This window comes from Pagrus major, chromosome 16 (genome assembly GCF_040436345.1).
Source record: "Pagrus major chromosome 16, Pma_NU_1.0".
Taxonomy (NCBI): Eukaryota; Metazoa; Chordata; class Actinopteri; order Spariformes; family Sparidae; genus Pagrus; species Pagrus major.
In genome coordinates this window covers 15,627,869-15,648,371 of record NC_133230.1, presented here as the reverse complement: position 1 = coordinate 15,648,371, position 20,503 = coordinate 15,627,869, and the positions used below count along the sequence as shown (strand labels likewise).

The following is a 20,503-nucleotide window of genomic DNA, read 5'->3' as shown; positions in this document are numbered from 1 at the left end:
TTAAGTCAGTTTGTCTTGACAAAATTACAATCTTAAAGCTTTTTAGGAAGTAGCTCAGGCCAGCAAATTTTAGGTTCAGAGATTCACATGGTAATTTTGCTCTTTTTTTCACTCCTTGAAGGATCTTTAATAGCATTTTTAACTGGAACTACTGTCTTCTCAGCAGTCACGTTTACAGGTATTACATTCTTCTCTTTTTATTATTCATTTGCTGTTAAATGTTCCTGATAAATGTTTCTGTTTGATCTCCTTTCAAAACCTAAGCTCTGCTGTCACCCTGTCTAGCCAGGAAGAGGGAAACTCAGAAGATCTGCTGCAACAGGTGCATCGACGCTTCGTCATGTAAGCTTCCCCCATCTGTTGGTAACGTTGCTTTTTTTAACCTTTTTCCTTCACCTTCAAACCCTTCCTGTGAATGAGAGGATCATTCTGCCAGGGCTATACAGCTAATAATATAACTGCTTGTGGAGCGTCTACATCAGATAATCGCAAAGGACACAACAAAGTTCAAGGATACGGTTGCTGTTTGGCAGTGCTTACAGCTGAATCTGTGTCTTTGTCCTAAATTTGAAAATTTAAATGTTTTGTTTAATGTTGAGATATGTTACGAATTAATTGTTTTTGATTGTATTAGTAGCGTTCTGAAGCACCAAAGCCAAGTGATATGTGGAAGTGTGGATGGACTGGGAGTCATTGAGTGAATATATCAATGAATGAAAGGACTCATTCAACTTTGTGACTCAGGTGCTTAATGTCTCCAGTCAATGAAGCTGACTTTCGAGCCAGGAAAAAGAAAAGACTCATTGCGTCATAAAAGTGCCACCGGCCAATTTTCAGTCTGTCCATCTGGCTATTCATCAGCTGTTACTCAAACATAAAATATACACGCGTCCTATTGAGACTGACTTTTGAACTAGGTATAACCAGCATACTTAAAGTCTGACCATAAACATACATTTATACAAGCTGTTTTGAGGTCAGATGTAAACAAGCAGCTGTTCCCCTGTGCATGTTTGTTTGGAACTGTGCTGTTGTTAATCAGCTAAACTCTTGCGTCTTCAGCTAATCCTGTTTGAGGGCCAGAGATCATCGGTCAAATCCCCATAAGAGCAGACCGCAGCAGAGCAGAGGTGTATACGGAGACACACATTGAAGGACTGGAAGCAATGCAATGAATGGACTATTGATACAAATGATACTCAGCTGATTGTCTACTGGAGGTAACACTTACAGGTGAGTCCCATTGTTTCTTTAAGATATGCACAGTATGTTGTGTTTATTATCATTTTTCAAATGTGAGCAAAGATGTTTAGAAGACTTTAGGTTGACTTAAGATGCTTTGATTGTAATTTTAGCTATATATGTGCTTTTTCAAAAGGGCAACATGAGAAAATAATGCTGTTTATACAAGTTCGCATAATTGTTATTTATTTGTATTTGCAGATAAAAGCCTAATTACTGACACAGACCCTGGGAAAACGCCACCTGATTCACCACAGACAACAGCAAGACTCTTGAAATGGATTCCCTCATGTCACTTGGGGCTCCCCTGAAGCAGTTCACCAGCTGCGTGTCGGGGAAAAGCACCGCCGCCAAGAGGGTGGACAAGAGGAGCCAGTCTGTCCGCAGAAACAGCTTTACCCGCAGGAAGAGCGTCAGCAGCAGGAGGAGAAGCCTTCCCTGCAACACCCAGAAAGTCCCGGACTCCTGGCTCAGACTTTACCAGGATGAACTGAAGAGAGAAAGGTAGGGTGGCTCACAAGAAAAATCAAACTCTAAAACACACATTCTAGTTTTTTTTAAATTGAGATTTTGTTGCAGTTTTTGCTAAAAGTTTGTTCATACTGTTCTGACTTTGTAAATACTGTTCTGACGTTGTAAGACAAGGTACAGAGTCTCCTGGCCAGACAGACTTGGCTTAATTAGGATAAGGCTGTTCCTCACATGAATAAGCTGCTTGCCCATGTGCCATGCCTCATGTTGCTTCTGTCTTGTTTGCCAAAGGAAGCGACAGCAAGCCATTCTTGCCAAGAAGAATGCAGAGAGGTCGGTCAGAAGAACTCACTTCAGGAGCCACCACTGCCTACCAAGGGTAAGTGTGCAGCACAATCAAAGTAACAACAACGATTTATTACTTTGTGTATAGAAATGTAATCATCTCCATCACTCTCGTCCACAGCAGACTACCCCAGCCAGAAAACCCGCCCCAGCCAAAGACGATTCCTTCTTCGGAGCCTTCCAAGGCCTCAGTCTGGATGGACTGATGGGAGGTAGTACTGGATCTCCTGCCGTGGCCGGTCCTGCTGCTGGTGGAGATCCGTGCAAAGTCATGTGAGACCTAACACCTAAAGGACAATCAGACTGTTTAAGTGATCCTCAAGAGACTTGAAGGACAAAGGGCTCACGGTGGAAAGGTGACTTCAGTTAAAAATAAACTGAGCTCACAGCTGAAAATCCAAGAAAAGGCTGGAGGATATGTGGATTAGTCTTAATTTAATTTAGGGAATGTTGCTTGTTGATTTCTTGGTTTTGTTTTGCAGATTGTACTGTATCAATCTTTGCACAATTTGTTTGTCTGCTTGATGAGCAGAACTGTTTTTTGTGAAATATGAAAGTTATAAAATCATGTAAATCTCTAAGTTGTCTTTGTGTGAATTGTAATCACATTCCTGACCTGAAATCATTGGAAATCTAAAGCAGGTAAGCAGATTTCATTCTATCTTTTCAAAAAGAACATAAATAGGAAATTATGTACAACAAACACCAGTCGGGTGTTTGGTGTTTTTATTCACAGTATTTTAATGAACACATTTCAGACATGCAGCTCTAAGAGGGACGGGATGTTGAGACACTAAATGCAAAACCTGCATTTGTACTGCAGACTTTAAATGTTTCTGTGGACATCCCTGAATCATTTTCCGTTCTGTACTGTATTTGCTTGCTAAGTGATCGATAATTACAACCCTGTTCTCTCAGTGAAAATGCCACGTACCTTTAGATACCACCTACCAAACCCTGGACTCAACTTTGCAGAACACTGGTGCAATAGGCTTGTTAAGTCCAAGCTTTATTTAGTTTTAAAAAAAAAGAACAAAAATAATGACAAACCACATTTTTCTCGTCAGTAACAGACGTGGAAGATGCATCATTTTCCTTTCTTACATGAGGCAGGTAGGATCTCTGGGTCCAGATCACAAATATGTACATTAGAAAAACCAAGTACAAAACTACGTTGGTCAGGATGAGGATGTGTCCCGATGATGCAGGCCACACAGCTGACTGGACGATGAGGTGAGGATACACAGAACAGGGGTTTTTACAATAGTGAGTTTAATAAAGTCCAATTTTACAGCATCATTCCCTCTGTTCCATCTTGACTTTTGGGGGCTTGAGGAAGGACCTGTTCTTTTTCTCCTTGCTTTTCTTGCCTTTGGCCTGGAAGGTCCTCCAACTGTCCACACGCCCATCTCTTGTTTCCTGACAAAAAAAAAAAGAGAAAAAAGGTCATGTTTCCACGTTTCCATTTATACAAGGTAGTAACCACAGTCACAGAGGAACTCACCTCAAAGTTTTTCTGCCATTCTCTGTCTCGCTTTGCTTTCTCTGCTTGCTCGATTTCTTCCTCCCTTGCCCTTTTCCTGGTAAATTGAAAGAAATAATCCATAACATTTTGATGAGATAATATCACCATTTATATCTGATTTGGACATCTAAATAAAAAGGGTTAAGTCAGGTTAATATGCAATGTGTCATTTACCTTTCATGCATGTCCTTTGCTTCCCTTTCCTTCCTCTTGATTTCAAGCTCTGCAAACAGTTTCATGGTCTGTTTGTACACTGCTTGCCTGAACTGGAAAGATAAGTTAATCCTTTATTAGTCCCACAACAGGGAAATTTGCATTATAAGGACAAGATGTATGATCATCAACGCATCAATTCAGTTTATAAAAATACATTGTCCAATTGATGTCCAAAACACAGCAGTTAATACCATGACCGACACTATGGCTATTAGATCTGCCAAGTCATAACATTGTCCTCCCTTTTTAAATATTTTAGTCTTTCTTCTTAAATTAACTTTTAATGTAATTTTGATTAAAGTCAGATTTTAATTCTATATTCAACACCCATCCCAGTTTGTGTTTCTATGACTCTGACGTACCATTTCAGGGTCATCCTCTTCTACATCCAATAGTTTCCCATCCTTCTTCAACTGTTTCTTTTTCTCCTTTACCTGTTGGAAGACCAGAATGGCAGAAAAAAACATGTTACAAAACAGAGCTGAGCAATACGGAGTTGATAAATGTTTGAAAGGTAAGGGAATGTATTGAACGCTCACATTATGCTCCACATATTCCTTTCCTGCATGGATCACATCTAAGGCTCTCTTCTTCTGCTCTGGTTCCAGGAGGAGTTTGTATGCCTTGTCCACAGCTTGAACACAGTGAGATATTCGGGTGAAATTAAACTTGTACATGATTCAAGAAGCTGAATGTTGTGATTTACTGTGTTTGTTAACATCCTACATGACATCACAAACTAGGCAACATGATATGAATTCATCAGTTTAATGATATTAATATATTATAATAATATTTTTTTTTACAGCATGTATGTAATCAGAGATGTAAGAGATATACCTTCAAAGGCTTTCTGTGCTCTGTCAGGATCATCCTGATTTTTATCTGGATGGACCAAAATGGACAACTGCAAAGTTAAAGAGACTTAATATTAGGAATTAAGAAACAAAACACAAATAAATCATCATGGCTCTCTCACAGAGAAGACCACTAAAAGGATATTTTCTTTCTTTTTTTCTTACCGCTCTAAATCTTTTCTTCAACTCGTCATCTGTTGCTTCTGGATCAATCTGCAGCACCTGAAATTGATGTGAACATTGGTAGGTTTCTTCTACACAAGTCTCTTGACTAAAGTGTCAATATAATGTAATTATTACGTTGAGATCGATTATAACTATGGGAGTAATGTTGGTTCCATTATCATGCTCTGATGAGCAGATTTGTCAGCCTATTTACTGTAACTCACACAAAAGATCAACATATGAGATAATTCTTTTGCTGTTTTTTTAGGCTGATGCCAATACAGGTATCAGTAACTAAACAATTCTGATAGATGTATAAGCCAATATAATTTTTTTTTGCAATGATCCCTCAAACAGGACAACCAAACGTGTGAAGGAGGCAGGATATTTTACAGTTTAACAATAAACTTTATTGTCTAAAATGACATGGGTGCACTGTAACAGTAAATTTCACTGGGCATTTAATCATTTCAAATTACCCCAGATATCTTTTTCTGCATCATATTGTGTGAAACAAAAGTTTTCATATCAGCCCATATCTGACAACATATACACTGATACCAAGATATCTGTTGTAGGCCAATATCGGCTGATAAGATCAGCTAAACAACAATGGTTGGGCTCTTCTGTTTTTGACCTGTAGAGTCTCCTTTTCTGGCAACTTTATGCAAGTAAAAATACTAGCAGTAACAGTAGAATTCTCACTTCATTCAGAAATTTGATTTCAATTTTACTTCACTGATAAATAATACAAACGATTTACAAACTAAAGATACCAAACATTTTCATCATTTCCAAGGTGTGTTGTTAATTTTTTTTCCCATTTGATGTCATTTTACATCAGTACTCAGGGTTATTTGCCTGTTGGTCAGACTCTCTCGGCTCCAATAACTTGATCCAAAAATATTTTTAACATTTATGAACTGACAAAATTATTAACTACAAACAGAATAGATACTTTGCATGACAGTATTTCACTCAGCACACTTACCTCAAAGGGATTGAGATTAAAGTAGGATGCGCCAGGCCTGAGCAGTCTATCAATCTGCTGCTTGGAGGTTAACACAGAGTCTCTCTTCTCTATCTGCTTCACCTGTCAGAAAAATATGACCATGACAACTGTAAAAAAAAAATACAACCAAAGTCAAACTACAACGTCCACCTGAAGCTGTTCTGTCTTGTATTTGTACAGCCAGGATTAAGTCATGATTTGTGACGAAACATTCAGCTGCTCTGAAACTTTTCTGGGAGCCTGGCCTCTTCTGTCTGTAAATAATATGAATCACAGCGTAGTTAACACGGCACTGCGACTGATAGGGCTGCTAGATATGAGGCTAACAGCTCCCGCCTTGAGAATAACTACTATTTAGCCGATTGTGATTTAGTTTTAGCGACGTGTGGTGGTTGAGAAAAGGAAACGAACAACATAAACGATCTTTGGCGGTGTCCTGATAACACTGGAGAGACGAAGCTGCTCGCAAAACATCTCAGTGAATGTTAGCGCCTTATCGTTAGCCGATGCTCATGTCTGCAAGGCCTCGTAGATGACAAACACGAGAACCGGCGAGTAAACGATTCCAGCCGATGTACGGACAGCAAACGACACTTTTAAAACTTAGAAGTTTGCAGAGGGTTTATCGTACCTCCGAGATAAAGTTTTGGAATAATTCATCCGACGGGACGTGAGTAGAAGGCTCTCCTCCGGCGGCCGCCATCTTCCCCGGGTTTACATGTGACGTAGGTGCGTCACGTGATCAGTTAATTTAATGCAGATCGTTTTTTTTTATCAAATAAATGATAATTTTATGTCTTACTCTGTCTAATCTATCTTAATGTTGTTATTATTTCTATGTGGCATATTTTATCATCTCTGTACTAACGTTTCATGTCTCATCCGTTATTAGAACAGAATTTAATTATGGCCTTAGTGTGTAAATTAGGTTTTTTTTTCTATATTAAAGAAAAACATACAATAAAATCAGACAAATTGTGCCTTGCATAGAGTGAATTTACGTCAATAATACGTTATTATTAATTAAAACGTGAGTTAATAAAAGGGAAACGCTTCGTGTTAGTGGCTATTTAAATATGAAAATTAATATATCGCATACAGCTAATAAAAAAACAAAAAAACAATTGGAAGGACGGAGGATACGAAACTTTACTTGAAAAGGGACGTTATTTCTCGATTTTAAAAATACCCTTGGTAACCTTATTTTGAAAAGTCAGGAAGTAGAAGAGTGTTCACTTCCGCTTCCACAAGAATTGCACTTTGGAGGAGAAAACGCATGATTTTCAGTCCGTTATCAAACTTAGTAAGACTGCCGTTGTTATATTATCAAATTTAGTTTTACAGAGATTTATTCGCAATTCAATGAAGACATTCCGACAAGTTTACGTAGGACTATTGTTGTTACGGTCTACATACGTGCAGCAACATTAGCCTCCAACAACCAGCCAATATACTTACTTGAAGGTTCAATGCAAATATTATAAACGCTCTTTCTGACAACTCCTTCAGGGTCTCAGGCAATTCCCCTCGGCATGTAGCTCATTGCATCAAAAATTAGGGCATTTTTTTCCCAAGTGCAAAATTTGCCCCATATTTAAAGCTTGCAAATACTGCTCCTCCACTGTGTGCTACCTCTAACCTACCTGTGTCCACACAAAGTTTACCCTTTAATGTGATCGCGTTGAGGCAGGAAGGGGCAAGTACAGTTCAGATAACTGGCGAAGGTAGGCCGCCGACAGGTGACAGTGGTCCGCCTATCATGTCAACATGCCCTCCCCCATTTCCATCTGCTAGACTGGTGAAGTTTGCAATTAAAAAAACATGTTTTTCATTGACTGTATGAACCACAAATGAAATTAACAAAAAATAATTCACAAGACCTTACACTGTGAGGACCCACATGTGTTGTCAAGATATTCACCTGCTGTAATGTTTTCTAAGTTAATAAACACACAAGTAAATAAACACACAAGCACACACATTTCCTTGGGTAATAAAATATATTTGACAAATCAAGAACAACACATAATTTCCCTTTTCAGTAATATTTCTGCTGGATGGAGCTCTGGATCCTCATGTCCATCAGCTGTATCCTCCTACACTTCTGCAGTAAGTGAAAAGACATAAAACATTAGAATATAGACAATTCAAAAAACTCTGTATTACACAGGCAGCGTTATAAATGGTCTACTCATTGGAGATGGAAATTTACATTTGCATCACTGACAACTTACAGCATTTTACACAAAACATGTCATGTGTTATGTTTCAATATAAGCAGGCTTGGTTCTCTTTTGAAATGATACAATTCAAGAACTTTCAAGAGTAAATTATTTTCAAAATTAAACAAACAATAATTCATATACCAGTTTAACCCAGCACAGCACTTTGTTAAAAACTGGTGGGGACATAAGGGCCCTGATGAAAAACAAAATTGTAAAAAACAAAGTTGTCCTGACAGGCAATTTTCAGCAATGTATTGAGAGATTGTATGAAGTCAGAGCATATAATTATGGTGGGAAAAATTGCATAATGGTGCATCAAAATTCATTGTCTCATTTATTGGTGTAAACTATTTTTAGTATGTTTTTAACTAATTATGCTCCAAGCAATGCAAATACTACAAGCCAAAGCTTTCTCCAACACAAGTAGCTGCACTAATCTACAATTACTTCTCACCTGTGTCTTCTCTGATGCGCTGTAAACTGGTCAGCCACTTCTTGTTCCCCTGAGTACCAGATCTGAAGTGTACAGTCCAGTAAGTGGTTCATTCCAAGGAATGAGAAACCCTGTGATGGTTCTGGCCCGTAGCTCGTGGAGAACAGTCTCCTGACTCAGCACTAGAAAAGGGCCACACAGAAAAGGGCATGTTAATAAATCTTGGTCAATTTTTATCAAAACCAACAACATGACCAGAAAGACAGCTTATCATCTTTAATATGAAGGAATATATCTAACGACTGAAAAACGTATATGCTAGATTTGTGACTTGATGCTCAGTTATATTCTGAAAAGATAACTTACAAATCTTACTGACTCTGGGAAGTAAATAAATTGTAAGGAGACAACTCAGACATCAAACATTATATTTTGAAATATGACAAAATGTAAAAAATACAAACATGTCGAGACTTTCTGAGCATTAGTTCAGATAATGAACAATCTTACCAATCAGTCCCTTCCATTTGTGTAAACTCATTCACATGGACGGAGGGCAGCTCCTTTACTGCCTGCTGACAAGAGGCAACATATAAAGACACAGTTCTGACATGAGAAAAGGACACTCCAGCATTTGATGGCACTTCAAAGCAAAACCAAAATCAGTCAATAGAGTGAATTAAGCTCGCTGCTGCAATACTGTGCTCCCCATTTCAGTCTTACCTGTGCAATGTAAATACTGCCATCATGTGGCTTTGAAGGGTACAGACATCAGTTTTGAGGCACAGCCATTGTTCCAACATCAGCCAATTTTACCCTCTTTTGATTCAGTATCACCACAGCTGTTTGAATACATTTGGAAAACAGCTCATGTAGTCAATATCTACCTATCGATCAACACCTTTCCAGCTCAGAAAATAGCCAATAAATGCAGCGTCGGATAAAGGAACAATGGACCACTAGTCGATGCTGGTGTGGAACTGCTACCTCTAGCGGCGTAGGAGGGGAATTGATCACCACCACCTTCCATTCATAGAATGCGTGCAGACAGCTGAGGTGATTTTGGTGCAGTAAACCAAGACAGGCAACAGGTGTTTGCAGGATTCTGGGGTTTATGGCGCTTACCAAATCCTTGTCTGTCTGCCCTTTGGCTGTTTAATTCAGTCTTAACAAACTAAAAAACTAAAATTGTGCATTTCTTTTGGAAAAATATGTCTGTGAAGGAAATGTGCACCTCTCATGTGTTCCCATTACTCCAGAAACATGCTGGTAACAAGATTTTAATAATTCCAATGATTCTTCAGTCAACTTTAGTGACTTGTGTTCTTCATTGCCTGGGAAAAAGAAATCACACTCCAACTATATAAAATAAAGCTTGATTTGTCGTACAGTATATTAGTAAAGAAACAATAAAAAGTATAATTATGGCTAGTGTTTCTCCAGTGATTACAATTAGCTACAGGAGAGGAGACAGTACTCTGTGCAAGGCTAGCTCACCCTTGAGTACCGTTCAGGTGAGTTCCTCATTCTAGTGGTGCCGCTCTCAATGCTTCTCCACCTAGGCAGGTTGGAATAAGAGGACAGACACCATGAAACAAAATACAGTGATACCATGGTACCAAAAGGCACAAGCTAATAAAAAAAAAAAAAAAAAATCTATGGTAAACAAACTGAAAGGTGATCACTTGCTAAAGCAAAAGGCATTTTTTAAGAATTTTAACCCTTTGGATGATCAGATCCTTGGTGTGTCTTCAAAAGGAGAGAACGGATGGATGAGATGGTGTGCAGATTTTGGAAATTGCATACAAATACAAGTCCATTCAGTGTCAAATGTGTTGTTCTGACTGTTGGAAGGATGTCAGTATCAGGATCATATCAGTGCAAGTGACATCTCACCATTATCCAAGATTGTCCTCGTCTTTCAAGTGTGTGTGAACAGGTGTACACGGTATATGCTTCAGTACAACAACACTTAGGTTAAAACACTCGAGGTGCAAAGCAAAAGGGAAATGTACACCAATGCAAATACCGCCTTCTTTTTACTTCTACTAGATTACTATTACAATAAACTACTGCATTATTATCCATTTCCTTGGCTGCATCCAAAACCCTTTTTTTTGGCTAGCTTTGATTAGATGTGCTATGAAGGAAGGGGTAAAATTACAGACAAAAGTAAAGTAAAAGGGCTGTACTAAAGCAATAATTTTAGCAAAATGTTAGTTATAGTTAATTAAGCATCTATAATTTTCACAAAATAAAATACCTAAGCTGTAGTTTACTCAAGCATAGACTGTTTACCTGTGCACACACACATCCTGAAAGATAGATACGATCTTGAGTAATCGCAAGAAGTCCTCTAGCAGTTGTTGTTATTGCTGCGATATTTATTATATCAATTCTGGTTAAGCAAATGACTGCAGTCTGATGCAACATGCACTGAAAATTAAAGGGTTAAAATCCTGTTGAATCATTTCATCATCCAAACACCTTCGAAATTCTCTTGTCCCGTTGTCTGACTGCACAATTGACTTGGAAAAGAAGGTCTTCATCCAAATAAGAGAATTTGAGGTAAAATTCAAATCAAATACTGAATGACAACACTCAATTTGAGTATCTGACAATTGACTGATGCTCAGCTGAGTTTTATTGAAACGGAACAAACGTAAAAGTTATAAATACAAAGAACATCAGAGAACAAACTGCTATGGCTCTTAAGGTAAGCCAAACCAAATTCTATTGGGCAAGTTCAAAGAAAACATGGGAAGTTATGGTATCAGTTTTAAAAAAAAACACAATTTGTCTACCTCTAGAAATGCTAGGCATACACTTTGAACATTACAAAACTTTGATTTCTTCCTTCCTGTGGATTCTTTTCTCCACCATTGCAAAAAATGACGTATGAAGCTCTAACCATATGCATTTATTTACAAGCAAGTCCCTAAGCAACTATGAGAAACCACAAATAAAGGGAGTACAAGAAGGGGAGGGAGGAAAGGGGAATGGACAAAACTTCCTGCAAGGCAAATATCGTTATTTAATGTCCTCTCAGACTTTTGAGAATGAATGTCCACTTTTTTTGTAAATGTTCATTGTTGGCTTTAAAAGAATCAGGAACAAAATGTAACAATAAAAGTATTTTTTGTGTTTTTTAAAGACACGTGTCCCAATGTAACCGTAGGAGTAAGAAATGATTCACCACAACGGTTACGTTCACTTCTTCAGCCAAAAGGCTTTCCAGCCAATCATCTTGAGCCAATTCTGGGGTCTGTCCATTTTTTCTGAGATATATACAGATTTTTTTTTTCATGAGGGATGACGAATAAAAAGTCAATCAAAAAATTGTGGCCAATCTCCTGTTTTTTGTTTTTTTTTGTCTTTTTTCTTGTTTTTCTCTTTTTTTGTTGACACTTTGCCAAATACCTTTTGGTGCATCTACTTCCACTGCTGCCCATAAGAATCCTGTGAAAACTCCATGGTGTCATTACTGTAACCATAGTTACCGGAATAGTCGGCCCCTTGCTGCAGGGGCTGCTGGGCGATGGGCTGGGACCCCCAGTTCTGTTGGTTGTTGGTCTGGCGGCGCTTGGAGTCAGGCTGGTTAAACACGTCTGCCTTCCTCTTTCCGCCGACGTTACCTCCGCGATTGCCTCTGGCTCCACGAGGACCGCGGCCCCTCTGTGGCTGGAAAGGGGCTCCCCGTCCTCCTCGGCCACCCCTTGGACCACCAAGGGGTGGACCTCTTTGGGCATAGCCACCACGGCCACGTGCCGGTGGCGCCCCACGAGCCCTCGGTGGAGGAGGCCCCCCCCTGCTGGGACGAGTACCACGGCCCCTCATGCTGTACACATCGTCGTAGCCGTAGTAGGGGTCTTCATAGCCACCACGGTAGTCATGATAGTCGTAGCCATAGTAGTCATCATAGTAGTCTTCATATCCATAGTAATCTGGTGGATAGGCATAGCCGCCTCGGCCACCACGACCCCTGCCTCGGCCTGGTGGGGGCATGCGTGGAGGTGGGTAGTAGTAGTAGTCATCATACCTGCAGAGAGGAGGATAGTGTTACATATAATGACTCCCTCATATGAGAATAAGTTGGGAAGTTGACCAGTCACATGTCCCTTTCCCTCACCCTGAATTCCTGGTGGTCTGCCGAGCTGCTTGGCGCTCTTTCCTCTTCTTGTCTGGGGGCTTTGCCAGGACGATCTCAATTTCCTCTCCTCCCAGCTCTTTCCCATTCATCTCATCCATTGCCTAACCGAACAAAACAGCCCATTAATGGAATGCACAGAATCATGAGACATGCATCAGACATCCTGTCCAAAGCATAAAATTCCCACCTTTACGGCAGCATCCCTTTCTTCAAAATGGACAAATGCGTAGTCTTTCAATTTCTTTACTCGCTCCAGCTTTCCAAACTGAGAGAAGGTCTTTTCAAGAAGCTCTTCAGTCACTGCAGTCGCCAGCTTCCTTACAAAGAGCACCTTGACCTACAAACACACACAAACAAAATACACAATGTTTGTTACCCTGTAGAACAGAGGCATGCTTGTCATGTTTCTAAGAGGAAGACATGAGACTTGCTAACCTTGGCCATGACCTCCGGGTCTGGCTCGGCGACAGGGTCAGCCCACTCTACAGTGACAGGATTTCCCCACACCTTGACCTTGCCACTCATCAGGCGGCGGCGAGCCTGTGCTGCAGACTTGTGGTCCTCGTACTCCAGGAAACAGAAGCCACGGTTCTTCTTCTTGTCATCTGGCTGGTGGTACAATATGACCTCTTGGAGACCCTCTGGAAGATAAAAAAAAGAAAAAAAAACATCTCTTAACTTCCATATGTCTTTTATCCTTCATATGACTGCACAAATCCACCTCTGTGCACTTGAAACTAACCTGTGACTTTGCCAAAGTCTTCCAATATACTTTCTCTTGTCTTGTTTTTTGGAATTGATCCGACAAACAGACGATTGTTTGCAACAGATATACACACTCCCAAGTACTTGCCAGGGCGGATTTCATGGTTATCACACTGAAAAATAAAAAAAGAGAGGCCGCTCTAAATATTACAGTTGTTCTGTGGTTTGATATTTTTCTTACAATGCTCTGTCGTGCTACTTACAAGCTTCACTGCCTTTTGGGCATCATCCTTATTGCAGTATGTGATGAAGGCATAACCTCTATTCTGACCAGAGAGAGGGTCCATCATTAACCTGAGGTCCCAGATGGCACCAGCAGACTCAAAGAGCGGCACCAGCTCATCTTCATACAAATCCCTTGGGATTTTTCCGACAAACACCTGATGAGGAAGAGGGAAACAGATGTACAAGTGTAATAGATTTGTAGAGCCCAATATATAGGATGATATTTAAGGCTATTTATTAAGAACATTGCAGCATAAACCTAACAACTTAATACTTCTTGTCCAATTAAAAAAAATCAGAGCATTGAAAATAATGAGAAAAAAAAAAATAAAAAAAATATCACTTATCTACCTCAGTTCCAATCCCTGGTTGTGTTCCTTTAAACACATCCTCAGGTGGGGGACCTCCATATTTTCTCTGCCCCGTGGTGACATCCAGGGTGTATCCAGTCCGCTCCAGTAGCGCCTGAAAAATGCAAAAAACAAAACATTAACTGAGCTGCATGGCCGCAGAGGCATGTTTAGATGACATTTATTCTGACTTTCTACAAAAGAAAGTCTTTGTTTACCTTTATTTTTGCCTCATCCGGGCCCTTGGTGGACTCCTGTACTTTACTTCCTTGTTTTTCTCTCTGTCTGTAAGTCTTCATGACTCCACAAAGGAAAGCGCTTTTATTCTGAAATAAAAAAAGGGGGAAATTATTGATAACAATCTGCATGAACATAAAACTCCTCCCAAGACAAAAAATAATATAAATCCATCCATGTTGTTACCTGTACATGGGACAGGTCGCTCTCTTTGAATTGCTGCAGCACAGTGAGAGCTCCCTCCTCATTGAACTCCCGCAGTGCATCAATGGCCCTTTCGTCTAGGTCAACATAGGCCACCAAGCCTACAATAAGAAACATATTCACCGTCAGGCTCAGTTACAGTGGACACCATTAGTACTCCAGCACAGCTTGTTAATTAAATTTTAACGCTTTCTGAGCCACAACAACCATTACCCACCTGTCTGGAAGATGTTATCTAGACTTTCAGCCACTTTCTGGGGGAGCCCTGCATCGATGAGCGTCTGGTAGTTCTCTGTGTGTGTTGTTGTCACATCCATGGGCTCTTCTTCCTCCTTTGCTGGGGCAGAGCTACCGTTCACCTCAGCGGCAGCCATTCTCCTGTCAAAGAGGGCAAGAAAAACTTGTGATTCCACAATTCATATTTAGGAATTTGTTTTTCCCTGTTGAGGATCGATCAATAAAAACCCAGGGTATCATTATCTGAAAGTTAAAGTCTGCTTTAATAAAAGATAATCTGTTAACAAATTGTTTACAAATCGATTGATGTTGTAATTTGAATTTGTATCTGCTGACCTATGTAACTTTAACACCATTACTTTTTTTTTTTTTGAAATAATGATACGGGGCGTTACTACAGTAAAAACAGTCAATAGGGAATAGCATGTGCTCGTAATAATACTGTTAGATGACTGAAACTGAGTGTAAACATGCGGGTACAGTACGGTAACCACAACCCGGTCACTTGAAGAAACCACCGTCCCGCCCCCCTCACATGCAGCTTGCTAGCTAGCGAGCTGGACAGATTTTTATCATATTTACATGCTTACTAGACGAACTATTTTCTCCAGTCAGATGCATTTTACGTTATTTGCAGCAAAACAGACTTCCAAGATGTGTTTTTTCTCATCTTGAACTGACCGTAATTGTGTTTAGCTTGCTGGCTGGCTGGCTAACGAGCTTATACGAAGGCCTCGTCGTGCAGAAAGACACCTTTCACAAATTAAACACACGTTGCGCGCAACGTGCAAACAGATAGTTAGCGAAACTTACCAGACTAATTCGGGACACTAAAGACGACGTGTGTTAAAATGCGGAACGAGCGGCTTCGCGGACGTACAAAAATGTCTAATATGAAGAAAACGTTTGAATCTAACACACGAGACAAATTTCCAGACAGCTACGGTCTCGTCGTCGGCTCGCCCCGAACAACGCCACCGCTCAGCAAACATCGCGATACTTGGAAGGAGGGGGGAGAAAAAAAATAACACGCAGTAGGGGCGGGTTCTTGTTTTGACGTCTTCTTCTTCGTTTTCTAAAATGGCGAATTAAAACATTACTGCCACCAACTGTAGGGTTACAGAATAGTCTAAACTGTTGACTAATCCTATTTTATGGTGTTCAATGATAAATTAGTTGTTTTGTTTTTTTATTTTGAAGACGAACGAATATGACTTGATCCACATTCTCCATTTTATTACAGACGATACAAGTCTAATATTAAGGAACAGCCACTCTTTTTTGGATTAAATTTAGGAAAGATGAGCTTGTAGCCTATCTTTAAAACAGTACAAAGAGACAAAGACAAAGAGATAAATCTATTAGCTCCCAAAGCAGTGACATCAAACATCTTATAGTATTGAAAACTATTTTAAAAAAAAAAAATAAAAAAAAAAATTATATTTCTCCCTTTTTTTTTTTCCAAATTGAAACATTCTCTGCAAAATATGATTTAGCCTACCAGTGTCTGGGTCATTTTGTTTATATATACACACAGTTGCAATCAAAATTATTCAACCCCCCACTGCAAATTAGGTTTATTGGCAAAATGTACAAACTAGCAGCTGTTTGCAATAAACAAATCAAACAAGAACAATTTAAATAGCTCAACACAACTAATATTACAAGTGGTTTCTCCAATTTCAACACAAAATGCCACTTTATTATTTAGTAGAGCACCCTTCTGCTGTTATGACCTGCTACAAACGTGATGCATAGCCAGACACCAGCTTCTGGCAGCGTTCCTGAGGAATCTTGGCCCATTCCTCATGGACAAAGGCCTTCAGTTCACTAATATTCTTGGGTTTGCGTGCTGCAACCGCCTTTTTCAAATCCCACCAGAGATTTTCAATGGGGTTCAAGTCAGGCAGCAGTGATGGCCACTCTAGTATCTTCCAGGATTTCTTCTGAAACCAAGCCTTGGTGGACTTTGAGGTATGCTTGGGATCATTATCCTGTTTGAAGGTCCAATGATGCCCAAGTTTCAGCTTCCTCACAGACGGCATGACATTTTCTCCCAGGATTTCCTGAAACTTGATTGAATCCATCTTGCCCTCCACATGCTGCAGGTTTCCAGTGCCAGAGGAGGCGAAGCAGCCCCAGAGCATCACTGAGCCACCACCATGCTACATTATAGGCAGGGTGTTCTTTTCAGCGTATGCTTCATTCTTCCTCCTCCAGACATATCGCTGATCCATAGGCCCGAAAAGTTCCAGTTTTGTTTCATTGCTCCACAGAACAGAATCCCAAAACCTCTTTGGTTTATTTATATAGTTTTGAGCAAATTGGAGCAGACTTTTCTTGTGCTTTTGGGTCAGTAGTGGTGTACCTCTTGGAGTTCGGGCATGGAGCCCTTCAGCGTTTAGTATGCGCCTTACTGTGAAAACTGAAACCTCAGTGCCAGCTGCCACCAAGTCTTGCTGCAGGTCTTTTGCAGTCAATCGAGGGTTTTTGACCACCTGCCTCCTCAGGACTCTGGTGGCAGCCGTTGATAGCTTCCTCTTTCTGCCAAGTCCAGGTAGTGTAGCCACTGTTCCTTTAACTTTTAACTTGCGAACCATGCTTCCAACTGTATCTCTAGGAACATTCAGTGCCTTTGCTATCTTTTTGTATCCTTTTCATTGTCTGTGCAAGGCAATGATCTCTTCTCTGAACGTTTTGTACAGTTCTCTTGACTTAGCCATATTTCTAACATGCAATGAAACGTCACCGTCAACAGTCCAGGTATTTGAGGTGTTCTATCTCAAGCACACCTGATGGAACTAATGAAGCCCTTGATTGGCTGTATCAGGTGTGCTTGAGACCACACCTGATTTGCAAATGTGTGCTCTTATGAGGAATTCTATTCAGGGGGTTGAATATTGACTGCAGTAGTCATTGAAAGTAGGATTTAGTGTTGAATTTGGATAAAATCCTTGTAATATTAGTTTTATTTAACAATTTAAACTGTTCTTGTGTAATTTGTTTATTGCAAACACCTGGAAATTTTTTAATTTTGCCAGTAAACCTAAAATGCAATGGGGGTTGAATAATTTTGATTGCAACTGTGTGTGTGTATATATATATATATATATTTTATAAAAATAAAAGAGAACCACACCACCTTAAGGGGTAGAGAGATAGTATATAGCAGTAAATTGTATATTCAGCCTGAGAGAGCAGTGCAGTGTCAGAAAAAGAGCACCTCACCATCAACTGTCCAACCATAGAGGTTGAACTTTGAATGGCACAACTTCACCTTTCTGTACATACTACATTCACGATCAGCCTTATTTGTCTTACGTAGTAATTCGACGCACAGTCAATAACTGACATTTATACAACAAACAAGAAGGATGAGCAATGACTCACACGCATGTTCCAAAAGTAAGCACTTTATTTTTATATTAGCATTTGTGTCATCAGTATGAAGTTTCATACTGGACCTGACTTGACAAGCGGTAAATCATTTGATATGTGATCAGCATTGGACTAGGCAAATAAAATGGGCGGACTCTCAGAGGAGAACAGGCTTCCTAGCTTCAGTCATCATGTTTCAGCTTTCTGATTTTGCCCTTGTGGCGGTCGATTTCTTTCTGCAGGCGCTCAATCTCTTTCTTATGGTGCTCTATCTCCTCCGCGTGGTGCTTCCTCAGCGCCTCCATCTGCTCCTTCTCCTTCTGCCTGCAGGTGGAAACAAGGTGGAGAGAAACCGGATTAAAAATCTTGTGGAAAAAACAATCAATATACAGGCATGAGCTTCAGCTGTTGCATACTTCTCACCTGAAATACCGCTCCTCCTCTGCTACCTGTCGCTTTCCAAATGCTCCCCCTGCTTCCCTCACAGAGCCTCCTCCACCTCCACCTTTGCCTGCTCCCTTACCCAACTCGCCAAGCTGGGATAAACAGAGGAAATATATCGTCACAATTCACATACAAGAAAGTGCATCACAATGTACATGAGCTATTATTCCATGACTACCTTTGGTTGGTTTTGTCAGACAAAAACACATTTTATCATAAGTATTTTCTCATTGTGTACGCCTAAAATAAGATCAAAGCACCTCTTAATTTCCTGCTGATGTTTCTTTGATAGATGCTTTAGTAAACTATTTAATTTCTCTAAGTACATACGGTTGATCCAATCCTTTCATACAACAGGATAATTAATGACTGTGTGTTCTTGATTTATAAATATCACATTTCACTATCAGACAAATTTTAAGGCAGTAAATGTAAATTTACATTTTTCTCAATTGACTTGAACAATATGATGCAACTCTTAAACATTCTCTTTAATAGCAGGGTGAAAAAACGATATTCGTATTGAACTACATTTGATTTTTTAAATATTATTTCCTTTTTATGCCATCTCTGCTCCAAGTTACAAATCTATTACTGCTACTAAACTGTAGACTTGTGTTTAGTTGTACGTCCCTGTTCTGCATTGTACAGTAAATGATCAATGGGTTAAAGTGCATGTTTCAATGTATGTTATTGCTTAACACTGGAGCTCACGTATCCATTAATACAGGAGTTTTTGAGCTCAGCATGGCTCATAAGCTACATGTCTAACGAAATATGCTACAGCCTTTACATGCATAACGTTAAATCTCTGTTAAATTTACTTTATTACGACGACTATACAAGTTAGCCACTACCTAGCATTGCTAACTTCGTAAGGCTAACAACTTTGCTGACATTAGCAAGCTCATGCTAAAACTGAGAACGCCAAATGTCACCAGTGTTTACCTGTTCAGATGCCATTCTGACGTTCATCTGAGTGAAGATGCTTCTCCTCAGGTTTGCTCTCAGAAGAAACCGTGACATTATCGGATGCTATTCGTTTAATTGTTGCTACTGTTTTGTTTCTAGTGTTTCTACTGTGCCTTGCTCAAATTGCGGAAATTTGAAGAGGAACGCCTTCGATGGGCGTGGAGCCTAACAACCTCTGTGACGTGTCGGCCCGCTGCTGCCACCGCGCGGTGAGGGGGCAAAACTGCAATGGTTTTATGTGCAGCTGTGCTCAGTGGTGGAGGAAGTCAACACAGTGCAAATATCTACCTATGGAAAAAAAAACAACAACAGTGAATGTAATTTTACAGCCAGTGAAGAGTTGGCTGTGTAAGAAATATAAGTAATGTAATATCTCAGAATTTTCTAAATACATGTCATGAATAGCAAAACTTTCACAGTCAAAACGTGTCTCTGGAGCTATATTCAGCAAGGAGGAGGAAGAGGTAGGTAGTCTAATTAAAAAATTTAAATTCAGTCATTAACCCTCGTGCTGATGGAAAGTTTCATAGTCCACAAAACACTCATAGAGCTTCAGAGCGTAGCAGCATTCCCGTAAACAACTGAAGTAGATGGTGACTTGTTTTAAAATGTAAAAATCAACCGACAGAAAATATAAAATGGCTCCAAGATCCCAAACTGATTTAAAAAGATATTATTTACACCTGTCTTAAAGCTGGAATCTTCACTGTAGCTGCTAAGCTAAAAATGTTAGCGCACACTTTGTCAGAGGTGGGCGCACAAGGGGGGAAATAATGGATGGGATCTTGGGGCTTCTGGAGACTTGGATTACGCCGGATGAGCCGTGAAGCTACAGAAATGTTTTGTGGACTACCAAATTTCACCCGTTTCAATGTTCATTTTTGGGTGAACTTATCCTTTTAGAACTTAGCAGCATACAGAGATCCACAGATTCACTTCGGCCAGGTCTCAAGTCAAAGACGGATTAATAAAGAACCTTGCAAACCTCCATCTTCCAGTGATTTGTAAACCTGTCTGGAGCAACAATACTTTCGACAATACAATTACTTT

General features: G+C 39.8%; 4 protein-coding genes across 8 annotated transcripts; 1 reads left to right on the top strand and 3 right to left on the bottom strand.

The window, feature by feature from the left end:
* The first annotated feature begins 93 nt into the window (after nucleotides 1-93).
* LOC141010011 (uncharacterized) lies at nucleotides 94-2,639 on the top strand. Of its 3 annotated transcripts, none has more exons than XM_073482773.1 (6): nucleotides 94-178; nucleotides 265-342; nucleotides 1,063-1,233; nucleotides 1,444-1,746; nucleotides 2,005-2,092; nucleotides 2,180-2,639. In XM_073482773.1, exons 4-6 carry the CDS (start codon nucleotides 1,520-1,522, stop codon nucleotides 2,333-2,335), a joined length of 471 nt encoding a protein of 156 aa, XP_073338874.1. In that variant the 5' UTR covers nucleotides 94-178; nucleotides 265-342; nucleotides 1,063-1,233; nucleotides 1,444-1,519; the 3' UTR covers nucleotides 2,336-2,639. The 3 variants fall into 3 exon arrangements, with proteins under 3 accessions (XP_073338874.1, XP_073338873.1, XP_073338875.1); XM_073482772.1 differs by having other exon boundaries at nucleotides 95-178; nucleotides 286-342; XM_073482774.1 differs by lacking the exons at nucleotides 94-178; nucleotides 265-342; nucleotides 1,063-1,233 and having other exon boundaries at nucleotides 2,183-2,436.
* Nucleotides 2,640-3,046: 407 nt separating this feature from the next.
* dnajc8 (DnaJ (Hsp40) homolog, subfamily C, member 8) lies at nucleotides 3,047-6,545 on the bottom strand. The gene is made up of 9 exons (XM_073483509.1): nucleotides 6,465-6,545; nucleotides 5,813-5,914; nucleotides 4,822-4,878; nucleotides 4,640-4,706; nucleotides 4,339-4,433; nucleotides 4,162-4,233; nucleotides 3,758-3,849; nucleotides 3,563-3,638; nucleotides 3,047-3,477 (listed from the first exon to the last, which is right to left on the bottom strand). Exons 1-9 carry the CDS (start codon nucleotides 6,534-6,536, stop codon nucleotides 3,355-3,357), a joined length of 756 nt encoding a protein of 251 aa, XP_073339610.1. The 5' UTR covers nucleotides 6,537-6,545; the 3' UTR covers nucleotides 3,047-3,354.
* Nucleotides 6,546-7,814: 1,269 nt separating this feature from the next.
* On the bottom strand, nucleotides 7,815-15,661 carry LOC141010383 (heterogeneous nuclear ribonucleoprotein R). Of its 3 annotated transcripts, XM_073483322.1 has the most exons (15): nucleotides 15,473-15,661; nucleotides 14,640-14,800; nucleotides 14,405-14,523; nucleotides 14,200-14,307; nucleotides 13,983-14,096; nucleotides 13,610-13,786; nucleotides 13,384-13,519; nucleotides 13,077-13,282; nucleotides 12,829-12,978; nucleotides 12,621-12,742; nucleotides 11,992-12,530; nucleotides 9,989-10,049; nucleotides 9,002-9,063; nucleotides 8,513-8,673; nucleotides 7,815-7,937 (listed from the first exon to the last, which is right to left on the bottom strand). In XM_073483322.1, exons 2-12 carry the CDS (start codon nucleotides 14,794-14,796, stop codon nucleotides 10,015-10,017), a joined length of 1,863 nt encoding a protein of 620 aa, XP_073339423.1. In that variant the 5' UTR covers nucleotides 14,797-14,800; nucleotides 15,473-15,661; the 3' UTR covers nucleotides 7,815-7,937; nucleotides 8,513-8,673; nucleotides 9,002-9,063; nucleotides 9,989-10,014. The 3 variants fall into 3 exon arrangements, with proteins under 3 accessions (XP_073339423.1, XP_073339424.1, XP_073339422.1); XM_073483323.1 differs by lacking the exon at nucleotides 7,815-7,937 and having other exon boundaries at nucleotides 8,587-8,673; nucleotides 9,002-9,066; nucleotides 15,473-15,557; XM_073483321.1 differs by lacking the exons at nucleotides 7,815-7,937; nucleotides 8,513-8,673; nucleotides 9,002-9,063; nucleotides 9,989-10,049 and having other exon boundaries at nucleotides 11,118-12,530; nucleotides 15,473-15,648.
* Nucleotides 15,662-18,052: 2,391 nt separating this feature from the next.
* Nucleotides 18,053-19,581, bottom strand: LOC141010447 (ATPase inhibitor, mitochondrial-like). Its single transcript, XM_073483420.1, has 3 exons — nucleotides 19,430-19,581; nucleotides 18,461-18,573; nucleotides 18,053-18,361 (listed from the first exon to the last, which is right to left on the bottom strand). Exons 1-3 carry the CDS (start codon nucleotides 19,505-19,507, stop codon nucleotides 18,220-18,222), a joined length of 333 nt encoding a protein of 110 aa, XP_073339521.1. The 5' UTR covers nucleotides 19,508-19,581; the 3' UTR covers nucleotides 18,053-18,219.
* Nucleotides 19,582-20,503: the final 922 nt, after the last annotated feature.

Bases quoted from the DNA above. Each gene is read 5' to 3' on its own strand.
- LOC141010011 (XM_073482773.1), top strand. From the start codon at position 1,520: ATGGATTCCCTCATGTCACTTGGGGCTCCCCTGAAGCAGTTCACCAGC. The intron at 1,747-2,004 runs GTAGGGTGGCTC...TGTTTGCCAAAG, and splicing joins GATGAACTGAAGAGAGAAAG to GAAGCGACAGCAAGCCATTC. The intron at 2,093-2,179 runs GTAAGTGTGCAG...TCTCGTCCACAG, and splicing joins GCCACCACTGCCTACCAAGG to CAGACTACCCCAGCCAGAAA.
- dnajc8 (XM_073483509.1), bottom strand. From the start codon at position 6,536: ATGGCGGCCGCCGGAGGAGAGCCTTCTACTCACGTCCCGTCGGATGAA. The intron at 5,915-6,464 runs GTACGATAAACC...TTTTTCTGACAG, and splicing joins TCCAAAACTTTATCTCGGAG to GTGAAGCAGATAGAGAAGAG. The intron at 3,639-3,757 runs GTAAATGACACA...TCAATTTACCAG, and splicing joins GCAAAGGACATGCATGAAAG to GAAAAGGGCAAGGGAGGAAG.
- LOC141010383 (XM_073483321.1), bottom strand. From the start codon at position 14,796: ATGGCTGCCGCTGAGGTGAACGGTAGCTCTGCCCCAGCAAAGGAGGAA. The intron at 13,787-13,982 runs GTAGATAAGTGA...CTTCCTCATCAG, and splicing joins AACCAGGGATTGGAACTGAG to GTGTTTGTCGGAAAAATCCC. The intron at 12,743-12,828 runs GTGGGAATTTTA...TTGTTCGGTTAG, and splicing joins AAAGGGATGCTGCCGTAAAG to GCAATGGATGAGATGAATGG.
- LOC141010447 (XM_073483420.1), bottom strand. From the start codon at position 19,507: ATGTCACGGTTTCTTCTGAGAGCAAACCTGAGGAGAAGCATCTTCACT. The intron at 18,574-19,429 runs GTAAACACTGGT...TGTTTATCCCAG, and splicing joins TCAGAATGGCATCTGAACAG to CTTGGCGAGTTGGGTAAGGG. The intron at 18,362-18,460 runs GTGAGAAGTATG...TTCCACCTGCAG, and splicing joins GAGGAGGAGCGGTATTTCAG to GCAGAAGGAGAAGGAGCAGA.